The 16,523-nt window shown below is 42.9% G+C and overlaps 3 protein-coding genes across 10 annotated transcripts; 1 reads left to right on the forward strand and 2 right to left on the reverse strand.

The window, feature by feature from the left end:
• The first annotated feature begins 145 nt into the window (after positions 1–145).
• LOC308457439 (uncharacterized protein C12orf60) lies at positions 146–8,647 on the forward strand. 4 transcript variants are annotated; one of them, XM_080971278.1, is made up of 3 exons: positions 189–282; positions 4,625–4,689; positions 7,740–8,647. In XM_080971278.1, the coding sequence occupies exon 3, from the start codon at positions 7,762–7,764 to the stop codon at positions 8,554–8,556; it is 795 nt and encodes a 264-aa protein (XP_080827404.1). In that variant the 5' UTR covers positions 189–282; positions 4,625–4,689; positions 7,740–7,761; the 3' UTR covers positions 8,557–8,647. The 4 variants fall into 4 exon arrangements, with proteins under 4 accessions (XP_080827402.1, XP_080827404.1, XP_080827403.1 ...); XM_080971279.1 differs by lacking the exon at positions 189–282 and adding an exon at positions 3,120–3,230; XM_080971276.1 differs by lacking the exon at positions 4,625–4,689 and having other exon boundaries at positions 146–282.
• SMCO3 (single-pass membrane protein with coiled-coil domains 3) lies at positions 725–5,537 on the reverse strand (the record flags this gene model as incomplete). 5 transcript variants are annotated; one of them, XM_080971273.1, is made up of 4 exons in its annotated part: positions 725–2,026; positions 2,814–2,952; positions 3,684–4,191; positions 5,315–5,408. In XM_080971273.1, the coding sequence occupies one exon, from the start codon at positions 1,982–1,984 to the stop codon at positions 1,274–1,276; it is 711 nt and encodes a 236-aa protein (XP_080827399.1). In that variant the 3' UTR covers positions 725–1,273. The 5 variants fall into 5 exon arrangements, with proteins under 5 accessions (XP_080827399.1, XP_080827400.1, XP_080827401.1 ...); XM_080971274.1 differs by lacking the exon at positions 5,315–5,408 and having other exon boundaries at positions 725–2,023; positions 3,684–4,617; XM_080971275.1 differs by lacking the exon at positions 5,315–5,408 and having other exon boundaries at positions 725–1,985; positions 2,807–2,952; positions 3,684–4,617.
• Positions 8,648–9,888: 1,241 nt separating the features above from the next.
• On the reverse strand, positions 9,889–16,229 carry LOC308457450 (osteocalcin-like). Its single transcript, XM_080971294.1, has 4 exons — positions 15,847–16,229; positions 15,015–15,038; positions 12,709–12,781; positions 9,889–11,875 (listed from the first exon to the last, which is right to left on the reverse strand). Exons 1-4 carry the CDS (start codon positions 15,911–15,913, stop codon positions 11,749–11,751), a joined length of 291 nt encoding a protein of 96 aa, XP_080827420.1. The 5' UTR covers positions 15,914–16,229; the 3' UTR covers positions 9,889–11,748.
• Between the last annotated feature and the right edge of the window lie 294 nt (positions 16,230–16,523).

A 16,523-nucleotide genomic window follows, 5' to 3' on the forward strand; every position in this document is an offset into this window, starting at 1 on the left:
TTTAACAAGCATGATGATAAAGTCTAAGCTATGGGAGCTGGGCATGTACAGCCTAGAAAAAGAATTTTCTGTTTAGTCTGCATCATTTTAATATAATGTGTTTCATGTTTTCTGGCTCCTCTGCTTGAGCCTATGATGTCATTGTCACATTCTTTGTATCATGCAAGACTACCCACCTCACAGCCTCTGTGATGTCACCATTTTACAGCAACTGATAGTCCTACACCAAGATGAAGTGCCCTTGCCTAGTCCTTCTCCATCGGACTTTTTCTTCATAATACTGTAAGCTGAATGGCAGGTTTGGTTGGGACTTCTTAATATCTATTTTAATTGTATTCCTCCTAGGATGTTTTGTTTCACAGTGGTTCACCAGTCCAGAAGTGTATGAGGCAGATGTGCATACTAATATAGTCAAATTTGCTTTTACCAAAATGTTCCCACCAAGGCTCAGTTAATAATAAGAAAGTAAGACAAAGAAAGGAAAGGAAGTTATAAGGCAGGAAAAATACCAAGAGATTACAAAGCCATGGCTTTAATAATGGAACTGATTTGGCAAGCTTGCTCTTATACAGTCTATCCCACACCACCTACCCACCCACACAGGACCACAGGTTGGGCACAGGGTACCATCTACACTGACCCCACCTACAACTCATAAAATATTTTCTTATTGGCCCTATGCTGATTTGAGATGTAACATGCACAGATAGAATAGAGAAAAAAACACAGGCAAATGCATTTATTTGAGAAAACACATATTCAGTTATATATTGTGCTATTTCAAATTGTATTTCATAATATGCAAAACTCAATAACGCAAAGCATGTTTTCAATATTTTCCACATTACCAAGCTTGATTCACATGGAAAAGGATAAACTGCATAATTACATCTTGATTTCTAGTATGCAATTGTTGTACAGTGGATTTGTGTATGCTTTTTCTACAAATCCCCACTGAAAGGGAGGAGCCATTAGGATTGCAATCAAAGGCTACAATCCCAACCCCACTTATCCAGAAGGAATCCCCACTGAGTTCAATGGGACTTAACTTCTGAGTAAACATGGTTAAGTTTGTGCCGTTAGAGCATTCGCTCATGTCACATACCTGCAGAAACCTACACCTTTCAGTTACTGCTTATCTACAAGGGTCTTTTGTCTTTAACAGGTTATTCACCACCAAACTCTTTCTTTCTATATTGCTAATTGCAAAAACGAACAAGCCGTATTAAAAAGGAAAGTTCTTATCAGTCATATTAGAATACGTTTCGTGTAATCACCAGTGTGTAGGAACATCCCCAGATATTCCTAATTTAGCTTTGTCTTTCACCATTGCACTGACTTCTGTAATGGAACAATGATAAATCTGCGAGGCTTCCTTAAATTCTGCCAGATGCTGCTCATAGCTCTCAATGCATGCTACAAGGTGATCTCTTTCCACTGCTCCCAATATAGCATGAAGAATTATGTCGATACCCAGCCCCAGAGCACTAATGGCAATGCCTCCCAGAACAGATAACCCAATCTGAGCAAGTAGAGCAACTAGTTTGTTAACAGTAACAGTTACAATATTCGAACACACCAATTTTACAGCTACTATACCTGCAGATGCAGTAGCCTCTCCAAGAATAACAGATACAATCCTGTGAGCTATTGCAATTTTTTCCAACTCAGGCTCCTTGATATCATAAAGCTTTCGGTACATCAGTGGCTCTAGCTTTTCCTTTATTTCTTTATCAAACTTCCATACCTCTTGCTGAATATCAGTCATGGCTCGGATGATGATGTCACAGTTCTCTTTGATGGTGCCGCCCTCTTTCATTTTAACGTGCGCAATCTTGGCTCCCAGATGTTCATTCAGTGCTCCGATTAGTTCATCGGTAGCCTTAAAATTCAGCTGCATGCAGTCAAGCAGTTCCTGGTGCAGAGCAATCACATCCTGGCGTCTTTGTGGATTGTTTGGGTAGAGAAGGTCACTGAGGCTCATTCTGCAAAGATGAGCTGATTATAGAAGAGGAAAGTAGTTCTGCTGTGAGCATTCGGAATTGTGGTTAGGGATGATAAACTCAAGGAGCAGAAGTACAATAAAAATACTCGTAAATAAAATATTGGGAGACCACTAACTGATAAAACAGGAAGCCAACTCAAAATTATTAAAGCAATGTGCATGCCATTGCTACTTCAGTTGATTCTTTTTTACTTTTTCTATGTTAAGTGTGATCATCTTTGCACTGGTATTAAGACCTTTCTTTTTCCTCACCAGCAATTTTTTTAAAAATTGGGAGGGTAGGAGGTGTTATTGGTCTGCTTTTGCTGTTGGCTTTGATTGTACTTTAGTAATTACTAACGATAAAGTTAACAAAAATCAAATCAGTGACCATAATCTCCTTTAGCAGAACACAAAGAAATTCTGTAGCAGACTGATGAAGAAGAGAAAGGCAAAAGGGTCCTTCTATGGAGGGGGGGGGGGGTCCAGTCGCGGATAACTCTGGGTTTGCTCGCTCATCTCGCTTTACTGGCCGATGGAGCCAGCGTACAGCTTCCGGGTCATGTGACCAGCATGACTAAGCCGCTTCTGGTGAACCAGAGCAGCACACGGAAATGCCGTTTACTTTCCCGCCGGAGCGGTACCTATTTATCTACTTGCACGTTGACGTGCTTTCAAATTGCTAGGTTGGCAGGAGCAGGAACCGAGCAACGGGACCTCACCCCGCCGCGGGGATTCGAACCGCTGACCTTCCGATCGGCAAGCCCTAGGCTCTGTGGTTTAACCCACAGTGCCACCCGCTCCCCTCCAATGCAGACTTACTTGATACATTAATCCCAAGTGTCCTGTGTTCTTCAGTTCTTCTTCATGGATTCTTGTTGCAACGCAACCACACAGCACCACCCGCTGGGCAGATTTTGCACTTGGTCACACAAGGATAGGCATGTTGTTGGGCTTTTCATTTTATTCTGAAAGAGGAAGATTATATTTATTATTCAGCAAGTTGTGTCTACAAGAATTCCCTTGCAGAGCTAGAGGCACCAATAGGCGGCCCATGACACCATTTGGTATGTTGTCTACATTTTCACCATGCGGGAGCTTCATCTGCTACCAGTGGGGAATTTCAGGGTTGAAGTGGCAGAAACAGAAGAGCTCCCCCTAAGATGACTACAGTGGCTGCCTCAAGTCTGTTCCCATTTGTGCTGGGCAGCACCAAGTTGCTGGCTGGTAATCGGAGAATGACAAGGTACAGGGCAGTTTTTAAGCATTTCCCAATGCAGCCACATTTAGCCACAGCCTCAAAATGCAAGTAGATAAATAGGTACCACTCCGGCGGGAAGGTAAACGGCGTTTCCGTGTGCCGCTCTGGTTCGCCAGAAGCAGCTTAGTCATGCTGGCCACATGACCCGGAAGCTGTACGCCACCTCCCTCGGCCAATAAAGCGAGATGAGCGCCGCAACCCCAGAGTCGGTCAAGACTGGGCCTAATGGTCAGGGGTCCCTTTACCTACCAAGGTCCTAGAGGTTTTATCCCTTCACTGCTAGAGTGAAAATGTTTTGACATCATTTTTGTATTGTTGTGAACCACTGTGATACATTTTTTAAAATGGTACACTGGTATATAAACATTTTTAATAAATAAATAAATGACTGGATTCCCAGCAAGTGGAGACAAGTAGGCAAATTAAATGGAAACTCACCCCTTCTTGTCAGCCGTGAGGACTCTGCCAATTTTACCATCAAATGAGACTTGTCTTCTTAGCTGAATGCTGGGTTCAGTTAATAACCATCACTAAATATCCAAATCCTTATTATCAGTTTCCCACCATCTCAGTACCCATCAGCATCACGCCTTGCCCAACTGCACCCATGCAATACAAATTGTTTATAAAGTTCTCTTCTCACATGTCGGCGAGACACAATTAGCTTGAGGGTTTGTGCAGAGTGCCATCCTATTTTGGGCTCTGCCTGTTGATGGTAGGTGAATGCTGACTCCTACTTCTGATGCAGCTTCCTGGCCTTGCAATGCTAGCTCAGCATTAGGGGGTCACAAGGCCACACTCATTGTGCCACTGACTTACTTAGTAGGCAGAAACTCATAGAATCAGTCTGCAGGTCCACCGAGAGTATTTTTCAGAAGCTGTCAAAATGTGAATTCAGCCGGGATTTCTAACTCGTGATACATTTCTGATGTTGAGCAAGACCAAACTACAGATTAAATGAAACACATTATAAAAAAGCATCCTTAAGCTGGCACATTTATTTTGAGCCTACAGTGGAGGGGCTCACAGCATTACCGACCCAAGCAGCAGCCTTAGATTCAAGCAGAAAACAAGTACCTCTCTCTGCGTGTCTCTCTATCTGTCTGTCTCTCTCTCTTTCTCTCTCTGGCTTCTGCTGCTTCTTGCTTCCAGCTCACACATCCCTAAACTTGGACTTTTGTCTTTATAACTACCAGCCCAAACTGTTCCTTTAAGTTTAAAGCTTTCAGTTTGCAAGTTCAGCACATTTTATTGCTTATTTGGTCAACAGGGCTGGCGGATTAGTGCTGAAATGTTTATTTGGTGAGCTTCCGTTCCACAGGAGGTGGGGGTGCTAAATTGATGGACTTTTCCCATTTTGTTTTCTCTTTCCATTATAGCAAAATAGTAAACAGAAAGCTTTCAGGAAGCAATAACAAGAAACTTTGCTGAATGGCACTTGCATGTGAGTAGATCTTGGTTGTGGAGAAGGGCATTCTTAGTTAAAAGTATCACTGTATAACATGCTACACAGGATCTCCATTTTAATTCCATTGACATCTGATTGTGGAAAAGAAACGGCCTCAGCAGCACTAGAGGCCTCCACTGTGAAAACAACCCCCATTTTCATCTTCTGACAAAAGAATGGCCGGCATGCGGGAATGCATTTCAATATTAAACCAAAGGCCAGATTCAGGGCTGGCGCTGTTTCCAGTTTGTTCTATAATTGCTAGTTCAAAGTAAAAAAATAATAATCACAGGGAGTTTAGTTGCTGAGAGCGCAATCCACAGGACAGGGAAGGTATGCAGGCAGTGGCAGATGGGTGCCGTGGTTTGAGATCACAAGCCTTTCCTGGCATTCCTTCAGGCCTTCATTGCTACTTGATCTTTTCCAAAACCCTTTCCCCATTATCAGTTCATTACACCTCTCCCCATCCCTACACTGGCCATCTAATAGAGGAGACTCCCCACTTACGTTGGGGTTACGTTCCGGGCCCCCACGCACACTTGTGAAATGCATGGAAGTGAGGAGCCACTTTGGAGCAGAGAACTGGGGTGATTTAAGAGGCATCCAAAATACAGTACCGTACCTTTTTCTTTTACACTGTACCTTTGCCTCCAGATGGCCAGAAAGGACAGGGAACAGTGCCTCTGAGCCCGCTGCAATACAGCTTCCTGCCCAACAGCTGTGGAGCAGGGTAGCAGGCAACAGCAGGAGCTCTCGTGCGCCATTTTAGAGCCCATAAATTCTTTTTTTAAAAAACACACACACACAGTAAAAACCTTTGTTTTGGACTTTGGGCTCACTGACATCCTCTTCAGGCTCTGGGGAGGGGCTCCTAACAAGCCACAAGGACTTTCCAGCTCTCTCCTGCCATTTCCGGGTTTGAATTGTTTGTTTGTTTGATTGATTGATTGATTGATTGATTGATCGATCAATCAATCAATCAATCTCCCAGCACTGCGCATATACGAGGTTGTTTGTGAGTCGATTGTGCATAAGTGGGGGGATTTCTCTATACAATCTAAGTCTTTTAGGCATACTGTTGGCAGCTGACACTAAAGAAACGTTTAAACAGTAGTTGTACTAAGAAATACTGAGGTGAGCAAGAGGAGCAGAGCAGAAGCTAAAGTAGATGCGGAAGCAGCCAACCAACAGTTCAACAATTTATACAACTATATATTCCAATAGAATATATTCCATGGGCTCCAAATATAGAAATAGGTTTTCAGAAATATTTTATGTACCTATTAGTAGCTGTATAATAGTAGATTTTGCTTCACTCTTGACTTTTTAAATTACCGTATTTTTCGCTCTATAACACGCACCAGACCATAACACGCACATAGTTTTTAGAGGAGGAAAACAAGAAAAAAAATATTCTAAACGAAACAGTGGATGTATGATTTTTGTGGTTCATGCTGTGGCCACAGATCTGACAGTGTGTTTGGAGTAGCCCAAAACAATGTGATCTGACAGTGAGTTTGGAGTAGCCCAATGCAAAAATCCTAGGATCCATGTGGATCCATGCTTTGTAACCACGTTTTTGCACCACTGCGACCCCAGGCAACAGTGGGTGCGTGATTTTTTTGGTGCAAGATGTAGCCATGGACATGCTATGTGATCTGATGGTGAATTTGGGGTGACCCAGTGCAAAACTCCTGAGGATCCATGTGGATCCGTGCTTTGTAACCACGTTTTAAGTGGGGAGGGAAGGAAAAGCACTCAAGGGACAAGGAGCACACATGGGGTGTGTGGAGAAGGATGCTGCTAATAATGCTATTTAGCGAGCTGAGTGGGGAGGAGAGAGGGACAGAGAGCCTGCTTGCTTTAAAGGAGCCAACCAGACAGGAGCCGCTTACACTCGTGTAAGCGGCTCCTATCCTCTCCCGCTTTGCTCCTTTAAAGCAAGCAGGCGCTCTGTCCCTCTCTCCTCCCCACTCAGCGGCTCTTCTCCCGCTTTGCTGTTTCAAAGCGAGCCACGGAGGAGGGAAGGAAGGGGAACCATGGATCCTCTGCTCACAACTGCATCCCCCCTGCCATCCGTAGGCATTCGCTCCATAACACGCACAGACATTTCCCCATACTTTCTAGGAGGAAAAAAGTGAGTGTTATGGTGCAAAAAATACGGCAAGTGCTGTTCATGAGATTTTTGGAGATACATGGCTGACATAACAGCTTTTTAAAAAAATATTTTTAATTACATAACATATTTCAATTTAAACATACCATTCACCATCACATTTTGGATTCTCAGAATCCCCTGACTTCCCACCACCCTTTTCTGGTTTTCGTTGTCAATCCCTATTTCTTTCAGCCTATCCTTTTTTTTCTAATTTGTTAAAAATATTATTTATTGTTTTTCCATTGTATTTTGTATATTATATTACTCTAATCCTGCCAAAGTTTTTAGTTGTTTACAGTTTTCTCTTAAATACATTATAGATTTTCCCCATACTTTCTTAAACTTCTTCTCATCCTGGTCTCTGATTGTCCCGGTCAATTTCGCCATTTCAGCATAGACCATCATCTTCATCAGCCACTCTTCTCTGGTTGGAACTTCATCCTCTTTCCATTTCTGGACCAGTGGTATTCTCGCTGCTGTCATCGCATACATGAAAAGTCTTTTCTGCTCTCTCAGAATCTCTGTATCTAAGATACCTAATAGAAAAGCCTCTGATTTTTTCCACAAATGTTATTTTAAACATTTTCTTCAGTTCATTATATATCCTTTCCCAGAATGCTTTTGTTACTTTGCACATCCACCACATATGGTAGAACATGCCTTCTTTCTCTTTACATTTCCAACATACTTTAGAAGCAGTTCTATACATCTTTGCTAATTTTACTGGTGTTAAGTACCATCTATACATCATTTTCATATAGTGTTCCTCCAACAAACATCACGCTGGTAAATTTCAAATCTTCCTTCCATAGTTTTTCCCAGGACAAAAGTTGAATATAACAGCTTTGTTGACTTTCTTCTGCTGAGCATACTTTGGTTTGTATTTCAGTGTGATATCTCCCTTTTTGGAAATGCTGGGCAAGTTCGGTGCACAGAAGGGTGAGGAAAGGCTACTCAATGCCAGCCGCAACTTGTACGACTGTGTCTACATGTTTGTTTCTTCCACCAACATCGCCTTCCGGATGCTCAACCAGTTTCTGGGAACTGACCTAGCCATCATTACAGTAAGGGAAAACTTGAGCATCAAAGAAAACCTTCAGCTTCTGATGAGTGCTCTGAAAGAGATGCAGGAAAAAGTGGAGGCCAAAGATCAGGATATCAAGCAAAAAGTCGGCCTTCCACTGTATTCCAGTATTGTGTTGCCTTCCACCTCCACAAATGAAAAAATCAAGCTGATAAAGGACCTTTATGGGAAATATAAGGGAGTTATTGACAATATCAGCGGTCCCGTTTCAGCAGCACTACTGAAAAATGGCAATCTCCCCGAGATACTAGACGCCGCCATTCGGGATTTAACAAGCAGTCCTGTTCTCTCTCTCAGAGTGGGTGACCTTCTCATGACTAACGAAGAAATTGCCAAAGCGCTTTCAGACGCCTGCCCCACCTCATCCCATGCAGCAGCTGCAGCAATAGCAACAGCCACACGAACAAGGACTCAGAGCCAACCAGTCATTAACACGGCTTTCTCACTTACTAACTTCATGCGGGTAGCTTTTAAAGGACAGCCACCTAGTAAAACGGTTGAATTAGCGGCAAGCACCCTCGAAGACGCTGTGAAGATCTTGAAGCCAGCTTGCGAAAAATTCCAGAGGACTGTGAAGACAGCTGAAGAGTATATCACATTGATAGTTGATAAGTTGCAGTGAACCTGAAGCTGATTGCCCAGCTGGTAGAAAACCGCTTCTGTTTACATGGCAGGGAAGTTGCGCAAATAATAAAGGGACAGTTTCTGATTACGGCATCTGCACTTCCTTCCACAGCATTTTTAATGTAAATATTTGAGCACTGCATTAAGAAGGACAAACTAGGTACACTTAAGCTTTTCTAGATTGTAGTACTCAAAAGAGGCACAAGCTTAGATTTTTAGTTTAGCAATCTAAACTAGGTACAACTAGGTCAATATGTAAATGGCTAAATATCTGAAGAAAACTCTGCAGCTTAAAAAAATAAAAACTTGTATAAAATACTTTTATGATACATGTTTTAGATTTATACATAGCCTTTTCCAGTACAGTGGTACCTCAGTTTATGAACTTAATCCGTTCCGGAAGTCCGTTCTTAAACCGAAACCGTTCTTAAACTGAGGCACGTTTTCCATAATGAGTCCTTCTGCCGTTGGTGCCCTTCCACCATTCGAATTCTGTTCTTAGACTGAGGTAAAGTTTGCAAACTGGGACACTACTTCTGGTTTTGCAGAGTTCGTAAACCGAATCGTTTTGAAACAGGACTGTTCTTAAACCGAGGTACCACTGTAATATCAGTGTCAGCCAGAAAGAAATGTAGGGATGCACATAAGTGGGGGACAAAGGTGCCAGCTCCTGGGGGTGAGGCACTTTCGGGGGGCAATGTGTTTTAGGAGGGTGGGGCCCCTCAATATTCAGAGGGTGTTCGGCTCCGCCCCTGGCTCTTTGTGACATCTCAGCCATGACATCAGGACATCGTGTCAGGCCTCCTGGAACATCTTGAGAAGATCACATCTCTAGTGGGGTTTATTCAGCCCCCAAACAGATCACCCTTGTGAACCCTTCCAACTCCCTTCTGTGATTCTCTAATTAGTTAGACAGGACTTACCCTTGTGGAAGCCATGCTGGTTCTTCTTCAGTAAGGCTTATCCTTCTATATGGCATAAGCGAGTTTCCTAGGTTCCTAGATATAATCTAAACCAGCAATCTATACTAGCTCCATTCTTTAAAGTAATCCTAAGGAATGAAAGGCATCAAAAACACTGTACTAACATGCTTTAGGATAAATTTCTCTTGGGCAGTGTAAAGTATGGAATGAAGATTGTCCAGTACTCCAAGAAAGCAAAGGGACCCTAGTACTCTTACTAGGGCAGTTGCGTATAGGGATACTTGAGAAAATTGATGTCCACAAATTCTGATAGGAACTGATGTGCTTTGCACCTCCTGTACTGATAGGTGAATGAGAAGGTACTTTATCCATTGGATTTTGGATTCCTCCAAATGACGTGACATAGCTTGTGCTTCAAAAATTTATTAAAATTCATATTTTGAGAGGGAACATGCTTAGAAATACACATTTAAATATGTATTTGCATACAATCCTGTTGGTGCAATTTTTTTTAAAAAATGCAGATTAATGTGAAAGCAGAACAGAATTGACTGATGACGAGTGAACACATATGAATGTGACATGGACCAGAAATAGACTGATTCATTATTCATCCATGTTCATAATTGCCTTTTAATTAAGCGATGGTTTCACTGGTGCCTTGAAAAGCAACTTAAGTATTAGAAATTGCTGCTCAGCATAGGTGAGTAATGAACTGCAACTTTCAAAGAGATGGCTCGATAGATATTGTCACTAACTAACATACCTTGATTGGAATGTAATGAACATTAAGGCAATTAATCTACTTGTTTCAGAAATTCTACATTGAACGCTAGCAAGTGGCAATCATGTTGTGCAAAGGAAAACTAAAATATAATGTCTTGGGAAACGTGCTCCTAAATTTCCTGCCAAGCTCTCCAAAACAGCTTGAATTAGAAATTGCAGGAAACCGCTCCAACTCTAAAATTATATCTTCATTTTGGGCTGCTACCTTAGTCATTAACCGAAATCACCATATGATGGCAGCAGAACAGCAACAATGAATCAGGTAACCGAAAAATTTAGTTTTACATCAGTCTTCTCAAGGATAAAAAGTACTAGGGATGGGCATTTAACCAGTGGTTCCAAGTCCTAATCAAACACATGCAGTGCTTTTTTCAGGGGGGGGGGCAGGGGGGGCAAAATGAAAAGATTCATTTTGTGAATCTTTGTACTTTTTTCCATTTACTGTATTTATTTTTCCTGATTCTAACAATAAAATGGTGATTTTCTTCAGTGAAAATGAGAGTACCTAAACATTCTTTAGAAAAAAAGCACTGAACACATGTAATGGTAATGTATTTGTCTATTAGACACTTATATACAGGAAATAGGAAAGAGCCAGACATTATCATTTTTTGAACGCTATTCTCTGATTAACTTATTCAGATGTTCAGTAGAATATTTGTCAAAAACTACAAGCAGCAATGTCCCTGTTGCACTCCAGTAAGATATTGCCTCTATGCCATTCTGTTTCAAGCAGCCTTCTTCCCTGAAACGGTGAGGTTGTCATGTAGCCAATCAGTTGAGCTAAGCAACAACGTCACTGAGAGCAAACAAAGCTTCTGGGCAATGCCTTCACTCTGAACAGTTTTGTCTGCCCTCTGTGATATCATCACTGAACAATTCTGATTGGTTACGTGACCAGCCTCCTGGTTCTGAATGGAAGAAGACCAATGATGTTCCTTTCATGGCAGAAGCCAATTGGGGCTGCAAGCAGCAAAAAAGCTAGCCCAAATGAAAGGGTTTGGAGTGCTTTCCAATTATTATTTTTTTGGCCCCCTCCCCAAATTCCCTTTTTCAATGCCAAAATTGGAACAGTGATAAATTTTGACAGGGCACCTCTGCAGTATGCTGAAGATGCTTCAAGGTGTTCACAAGAGAACCAGCCCCAGAAATGATTGTCAGCTTGGTAGACTTTTGTGCTTACTAACCAATTTATCCTTGCTTGCCCCCACCCCCTTAGCATGGAATGCTGGTTACTTTCCAACAAGTGTTGGCATTTGATTATTCCTAGACATGCTCCTTGCAAAGAGAAGCCTCTATCTGCTTGTGATTTCCTGTCTGCAAAGTGGAAAGATAGTTATTAGGTTTTGCTAGAGAAGGGAAACCAGTCTGATTGCCCTTTTTATTCTGTGCTCCTTCTGCCCACCCCTACCCCCATCCCAATTGCTTTTAATCTCAGCCTCTGTCCCAGCCAGGTGAGAACAGGAGATGCCCCCTCTTCTTCAGTTTCCAAAGAAATAGCGGTAGGCTGTCTGGAATCCCACTACTTCCGAGTAGTAGTCGCAGAGGGGGTGGCTTTCACACTGCTCTTGCTTCATCTCCATTGGGGTTTTGAACCTTTCGTAGTACCTGGAGAACAGAGGGAGGAAGAAGCCACAAACATGAGGCGTTCCCTCATGCAAATTCTTCGATTCAGGCTGCACAGCATGAAGCCAGTTTCCCGAGAACCCAGTTCAGTACTGGGCACTCCATTTCACTTTATCCACAATGTACAGTGATACCTCAGGTTAAGTGCTTAGTTCGTTCCAGAGGTCCGTACTTAACCTGAAACTGTTCTTAACCTGAAGCATCACTTTAGCTAATGGGGCCTCCTGCTGCTGCTGCGCCGCCGGAGCACGATTTCTGTTCTCATCCTGAAGCAAAGTTCTTAACCTGAACTTAACTATTTCTGGGTTAATGGAGTCTGTAACCTGAAGCGTATGTAACCTGAAGCGTATGTAACCTGAGGTACCACTGTATACAATTGGTGAATTAGGCTATGCACCAACCATACATTTTAAGCACATTCCCATAGACACACAAAAAAGAAACTGTAGTTTACCCCTCAGAGCTTCAAGTCTCTTGGGACTCTCCCCACACCACCACCCCCTTTCCTGGGGCTTCTTGAAGAAAGAGGGGCCCACTTGTTTTCTGTAAGAATCTGCTGCAGTCCCTTGTTAGTGACCCTGTGGTGTTGCATAGGCTCATATCTCATTTCCCCCTCATGAACCATGTGCATCTATTTTCCAAGTATTGTACCCAGCGGAGGTATACTCAGAGTAAAACCCACTGAAATAAATGAACTTCAGTTAGCCAAGTCTACTGATTTCAGTAGGTCTACTCTGAGTGTAACTCGGTTGGCTACAACCACAAATTAGTAATTATGGACATCAATATTAAACCCAGAAGACTCTTACTCTTACCTTTCATAATACAGAGAAGACCTCTTCTGCCTTCTCACAAAGGCATTGGCAGTTTCTCGACTGATCTTAACCCCTGTTATGAACGCAGAATGTTACGGAATGAGAAAACAGAGAGTATTGAGTTCAAGGAGTCTCATTTTAGACAGGCAAAAACATTCAAGGAGGGTGAGAAACAGGATCCGTGAGGAATGTGGCCTTGGAAAAGGAGGTGGGGCTGGGGAAGGCCATGTAGACATACTCGGGGGGGGGGGGACATTAGGCCCCTGGACCTGAGGTTCCCTGCTCCTCTATAGGAATGCTCACTGGTCTTCAACTGGTGGGTCATGGCCTGATCCAGGGTGGGTCACAACAGGAGGACCACTGTTAAGTTGTGGGTGAACATATCAGACGACACAGCGATTCTTCAAACAGCTCTTGTTTATTCATAGGCCAGAACAGAACTGAACTGAAGGGTTCAGCCAACCTGCTTATATAGAGCTCCAGTACAACGTTACTGTAACAACTTTCTAAAACTATCCAATCACTGAACGTCACTTTCGATCCCTTATTTGCATAAAACTATCTACAGTATCCCCCTGCTGGCCCAGGGTGAGAACTTCAGTACATAACAATGACCACCATGCAAATATGTGGTAAAAGATTAATGGGTTCCCAAATGCATGTTTGGGATAAAAGTGGGTCCTGGGTCCGAAAGAGGTTGAAGACACCTGGTTTAGATAACTCTGGGGTTTCATTTCAAATATTGCCCAGGACCAGCCCGAGACATTCTGCTGCCTGAGGCAGAGCAGCAAATTATGCCTTTCCTGCCTCAACTCATGCCATTTTGCACCCAAGATCAGTCAAGTTATTTTGGCACCTGAGGCAAACCCCCCCCCCAAAAAAACACCCCTCCCTGGTAGTATAATTGCAGCGATCATAAAGGAAACAACTGACAATTTGCTGCCCTTCCATGACACCCAAAACCAGCTGCCTGTGGTGGCCACCTCATTCTCCCTAATGGCAGGGCCGGCCCCAGAGCAGCCTTTTGCTGCCCATCCAGCTCATCATTTGTGCCACAATACCTCTCACACGTCTCAGGTAGTGGCTTATGAATGGAAGATTTCCCATCAGTTCTGGAAACGAAGCTGTTAGTTGCCTATGAGTACTCATCATGAACCAGTAGTGCCCCTCCGCAGTTTGTGTGATCTTGCTATTATAGATTAGCAGGATATCATTTGGAGTTTGCAAATTTCTCAAAGCCATTGGTCAATTTTTTTGTTTAATTCAATGGTGCTTTGAGTTGTCTGTGGTTTCTTTCCTAAAACAGCAAAGAATCTTGCAGCAACTTCAACTTCAGGGCTCAAAAGACTAGCAGGCCTAGTGCAGCTGAAGCGCTTACAGACGTTCATCAGGTGGTATCTGACAAAGAGGCTTCTAAGCCAGGAGAACTTATGTCACAATCGGTCGCATCCACACACCATATGTTTAAAGCACGTGGAAAGAATCCTGGGAATTGTAGCTCCATGAGGAGAAAACTACAGTTCCCAGGAAACTTTGAGGGGAGACATGAGCTTTAAATGCGTGGTCTGGATGTGACCAAAAGACATTTCTGCTGTCTTTGCTTCAGCAGACTAACATGGCAACCTTTCCCGAGGTTTCTTTCTCAGTCTTTTAGCCAGACTAACAGGCAAGGAAGTATCCAGCTGCCTTGCTAACAGGGGGCTTATTCACTGGGGGAATAATTAGGAAATTGAGCTCATGCCAGGTATCTTATGGCACCTAATTTTTTTAATAAAAAAATAAATAAAATCACTTTAAGCGGTGCCAGAAAACACAGGCTTCCTTGTAAACGCCCTCCATTTTATTTGCCTCTCTGGGGAATGTGAGCCTCAAAGCAATATTATTCATCATAATCTGCCTCCATGTGTGAGGCCAGCGGGGACTTCAAGAGAGCCAGAAGAGGCTTTTCCCTAATGAACTTTTAGCAAGCCCAGAAGGATGGAAAGGGCAAGCCAAGATCCTGAGCTAGGAGTGGGGAACCTTTTCCAGTCCAGGGGCCACATTCTCTGTTGGGCAATCTTCCAGAGGCCGTATCCCAGTGATGGGCAGAGCCAGAGGCAAAAGTGGGTGGAGCAATAAATGCTAATTTTACTTTTGCACCCTAGGCTCATTTCTACACACATTCACACATCCCTCTATCCTCCATTCAGCTGCCCTTCAAAATTCACATTTCTCTGAATTTTGCAATGCAGTCCTCCAACCAAGTATTGTGTACAAAAAAGGACAGAGATGCCCTTGAGAGTTTTTTGCTCTCGTCAGCTTCTTACCTTCATCCAAGGGCCTGTTCATATCTGAAAAATATAGACCAGATGGTGTAAGACACCTGGCAGTCTTGTGGTCTTCCTCCTCCCTTCCTTTCCACCCCTATTTCCCCCATCAGTCAAGTGTAAACTGAGGAAAATAACCCTTAACTCAGGCTTGCTTCTGTATTATCCAGGAATTATTCAAAGGGGAGGACTTACACACATGTCAGTGTTTATGGGTTCTCATATATGTATTTGAGCAATTTGTGAGTAATATACCTATCCTCGGATAATTTATTTGTTTAAAACATTCTTATCCTCCTCTGCAGAATAATAACAATAACAATAACAATAACAATAATAATAATAATAATAATAATAATAATTGGCTTCCAGAATTGCTTACAAAGTGGCAAGGTAATTCCCAGTCCCCTCACTAAACTACATTTTCCAGGGTTCATGAGGGGTGAGGAAGCCATAACAGTGTAACTGGTATCAAACCAATATAAAGATACGATGTAAATTTGACAATCTTAATTGGAAGTCCACTTCACCCATTATTCTAGCACTGTGGTGGCCACACACAAAAACACCAAGCTATGTGAGCCCCTCTCTGCCTGCTTCTATGCTGTGGCTAATAAATTGGCCTGAACCTCAGTTTTATAAGAGTGGGACTTCCATGCAGATGTGTTCCTAATGGCAACCACACTGCCAGGTTTAAAGTGGCTTTGAGGAAAGTGATTCTGTTCCTAAAACGTAAGACTGAGATAGGTTGTCCTCCTCTCCCCAGGACTCCGTCAGTTTTGAATGTTGATGAAAAAATCATGGCTAGGGGGTCTCATATATATTCCCTTACCTCCATCACAACAGAAGAGGGCTGTCAAGACCAGGGTTGCAAACAGCAGCACCTGAAGATTCCCCATCTTCTCCTGCTTGCAGAAGGTCCGTTCTATGGCTCGATCTTCTCATGAAGGAAGCAGCAATTTATCAGGAGCTTTTGTCTTTCAGCCACAGCTTATATTCTGTGAGTCTCTTAAGTGGAGCAGGTCCCTGGCCAGGAAGTCGCTGACTCTCTGCCATTCTTATGTCCTAGTCCCAGTTCCAAACTTTCCATTTGAGTCAAACGACATCTGGTTCTGGCAGCCATTTGCACATCTGCTTGAGGCCAAAGGCTTGTGGCGTTTCCAGAGGACTTTCGAGACTCTCGCAAATTTCTTTTAAGGAAAAGCAAAGAATATACAATTGCTGAATGACAAACATCCTGCTGGATTGGGGGGAAACCATTCCAGCTGGGTTGAGGAAAGGCGCCGGAAGATCCAAAGTATCTTAAGACAGGCAAGCCATAAGTTCCCAGAATTCTTTAGCACTGTTAAGGTGGTATGAGAGTGTTTTAAATTCAAGTGTGGGTGTGAAATTTAGATTGTGAGCAAGAGGACAGGGAGTGTCTTAGAACCGTTTTATTTTTTATTTTTTTAGCTGCTCTAAGAGCCTTTTTGGCTAACAGGCAAGGTGTAGATGCCAGTAAAATAAACA

Source organism: Podarcis pityusensis (genome assembly GCF_964106645.2).
Source record: "Podarcis pityusensis genome assembly, chromosome: 10".
Taxonomy (NCBI): Eukaryota; Metazoa; Chordata; class Lepidosauria; order Squamata; family Lacertidae; genus Podarcis; species Podarcis pityusensis.

Excerpts from the sequence above, each read along its gene's own strand:
- LOC308457450 (XM_080971294.1), bottom strand. The coding sequence starts at position 15,913 with ATGGGGAATCTTCAGGTGCTGCTGTTTGCAACCCTGGTCTTGACAGCC. Across the intron at positions 15,039-15,846 it reads CCTCTTCTGTTGTGATGGAG|ATATGAACAGGCCCTTGGAT; the intron begins GTAAGGGAATAT and ends TATATTTTTCAG. Across the intron at positions 12,782-15,014 it reads GAACAGGCCCTTGGATGAAG|GGGTTAAGATCAGTCGAGAA; the intron begins GTAAGAAGCTGA and ends CGTTCATAACAG.
- LOC308457439 (XM_080971276.1), top strand. The coding sequence starts at position 161 with ATGCAAGACTACCCACCTCACAGCCTCTGTGATGTCACCATTTTACAG. Across the intron at positions 283-7,739 it reads GACTTTTTCTTCATAATACT|TGTGATATCTCCCTTTTTGG; the intron begins GTAAGCTGAATG and ends TTTGTATTTCAG.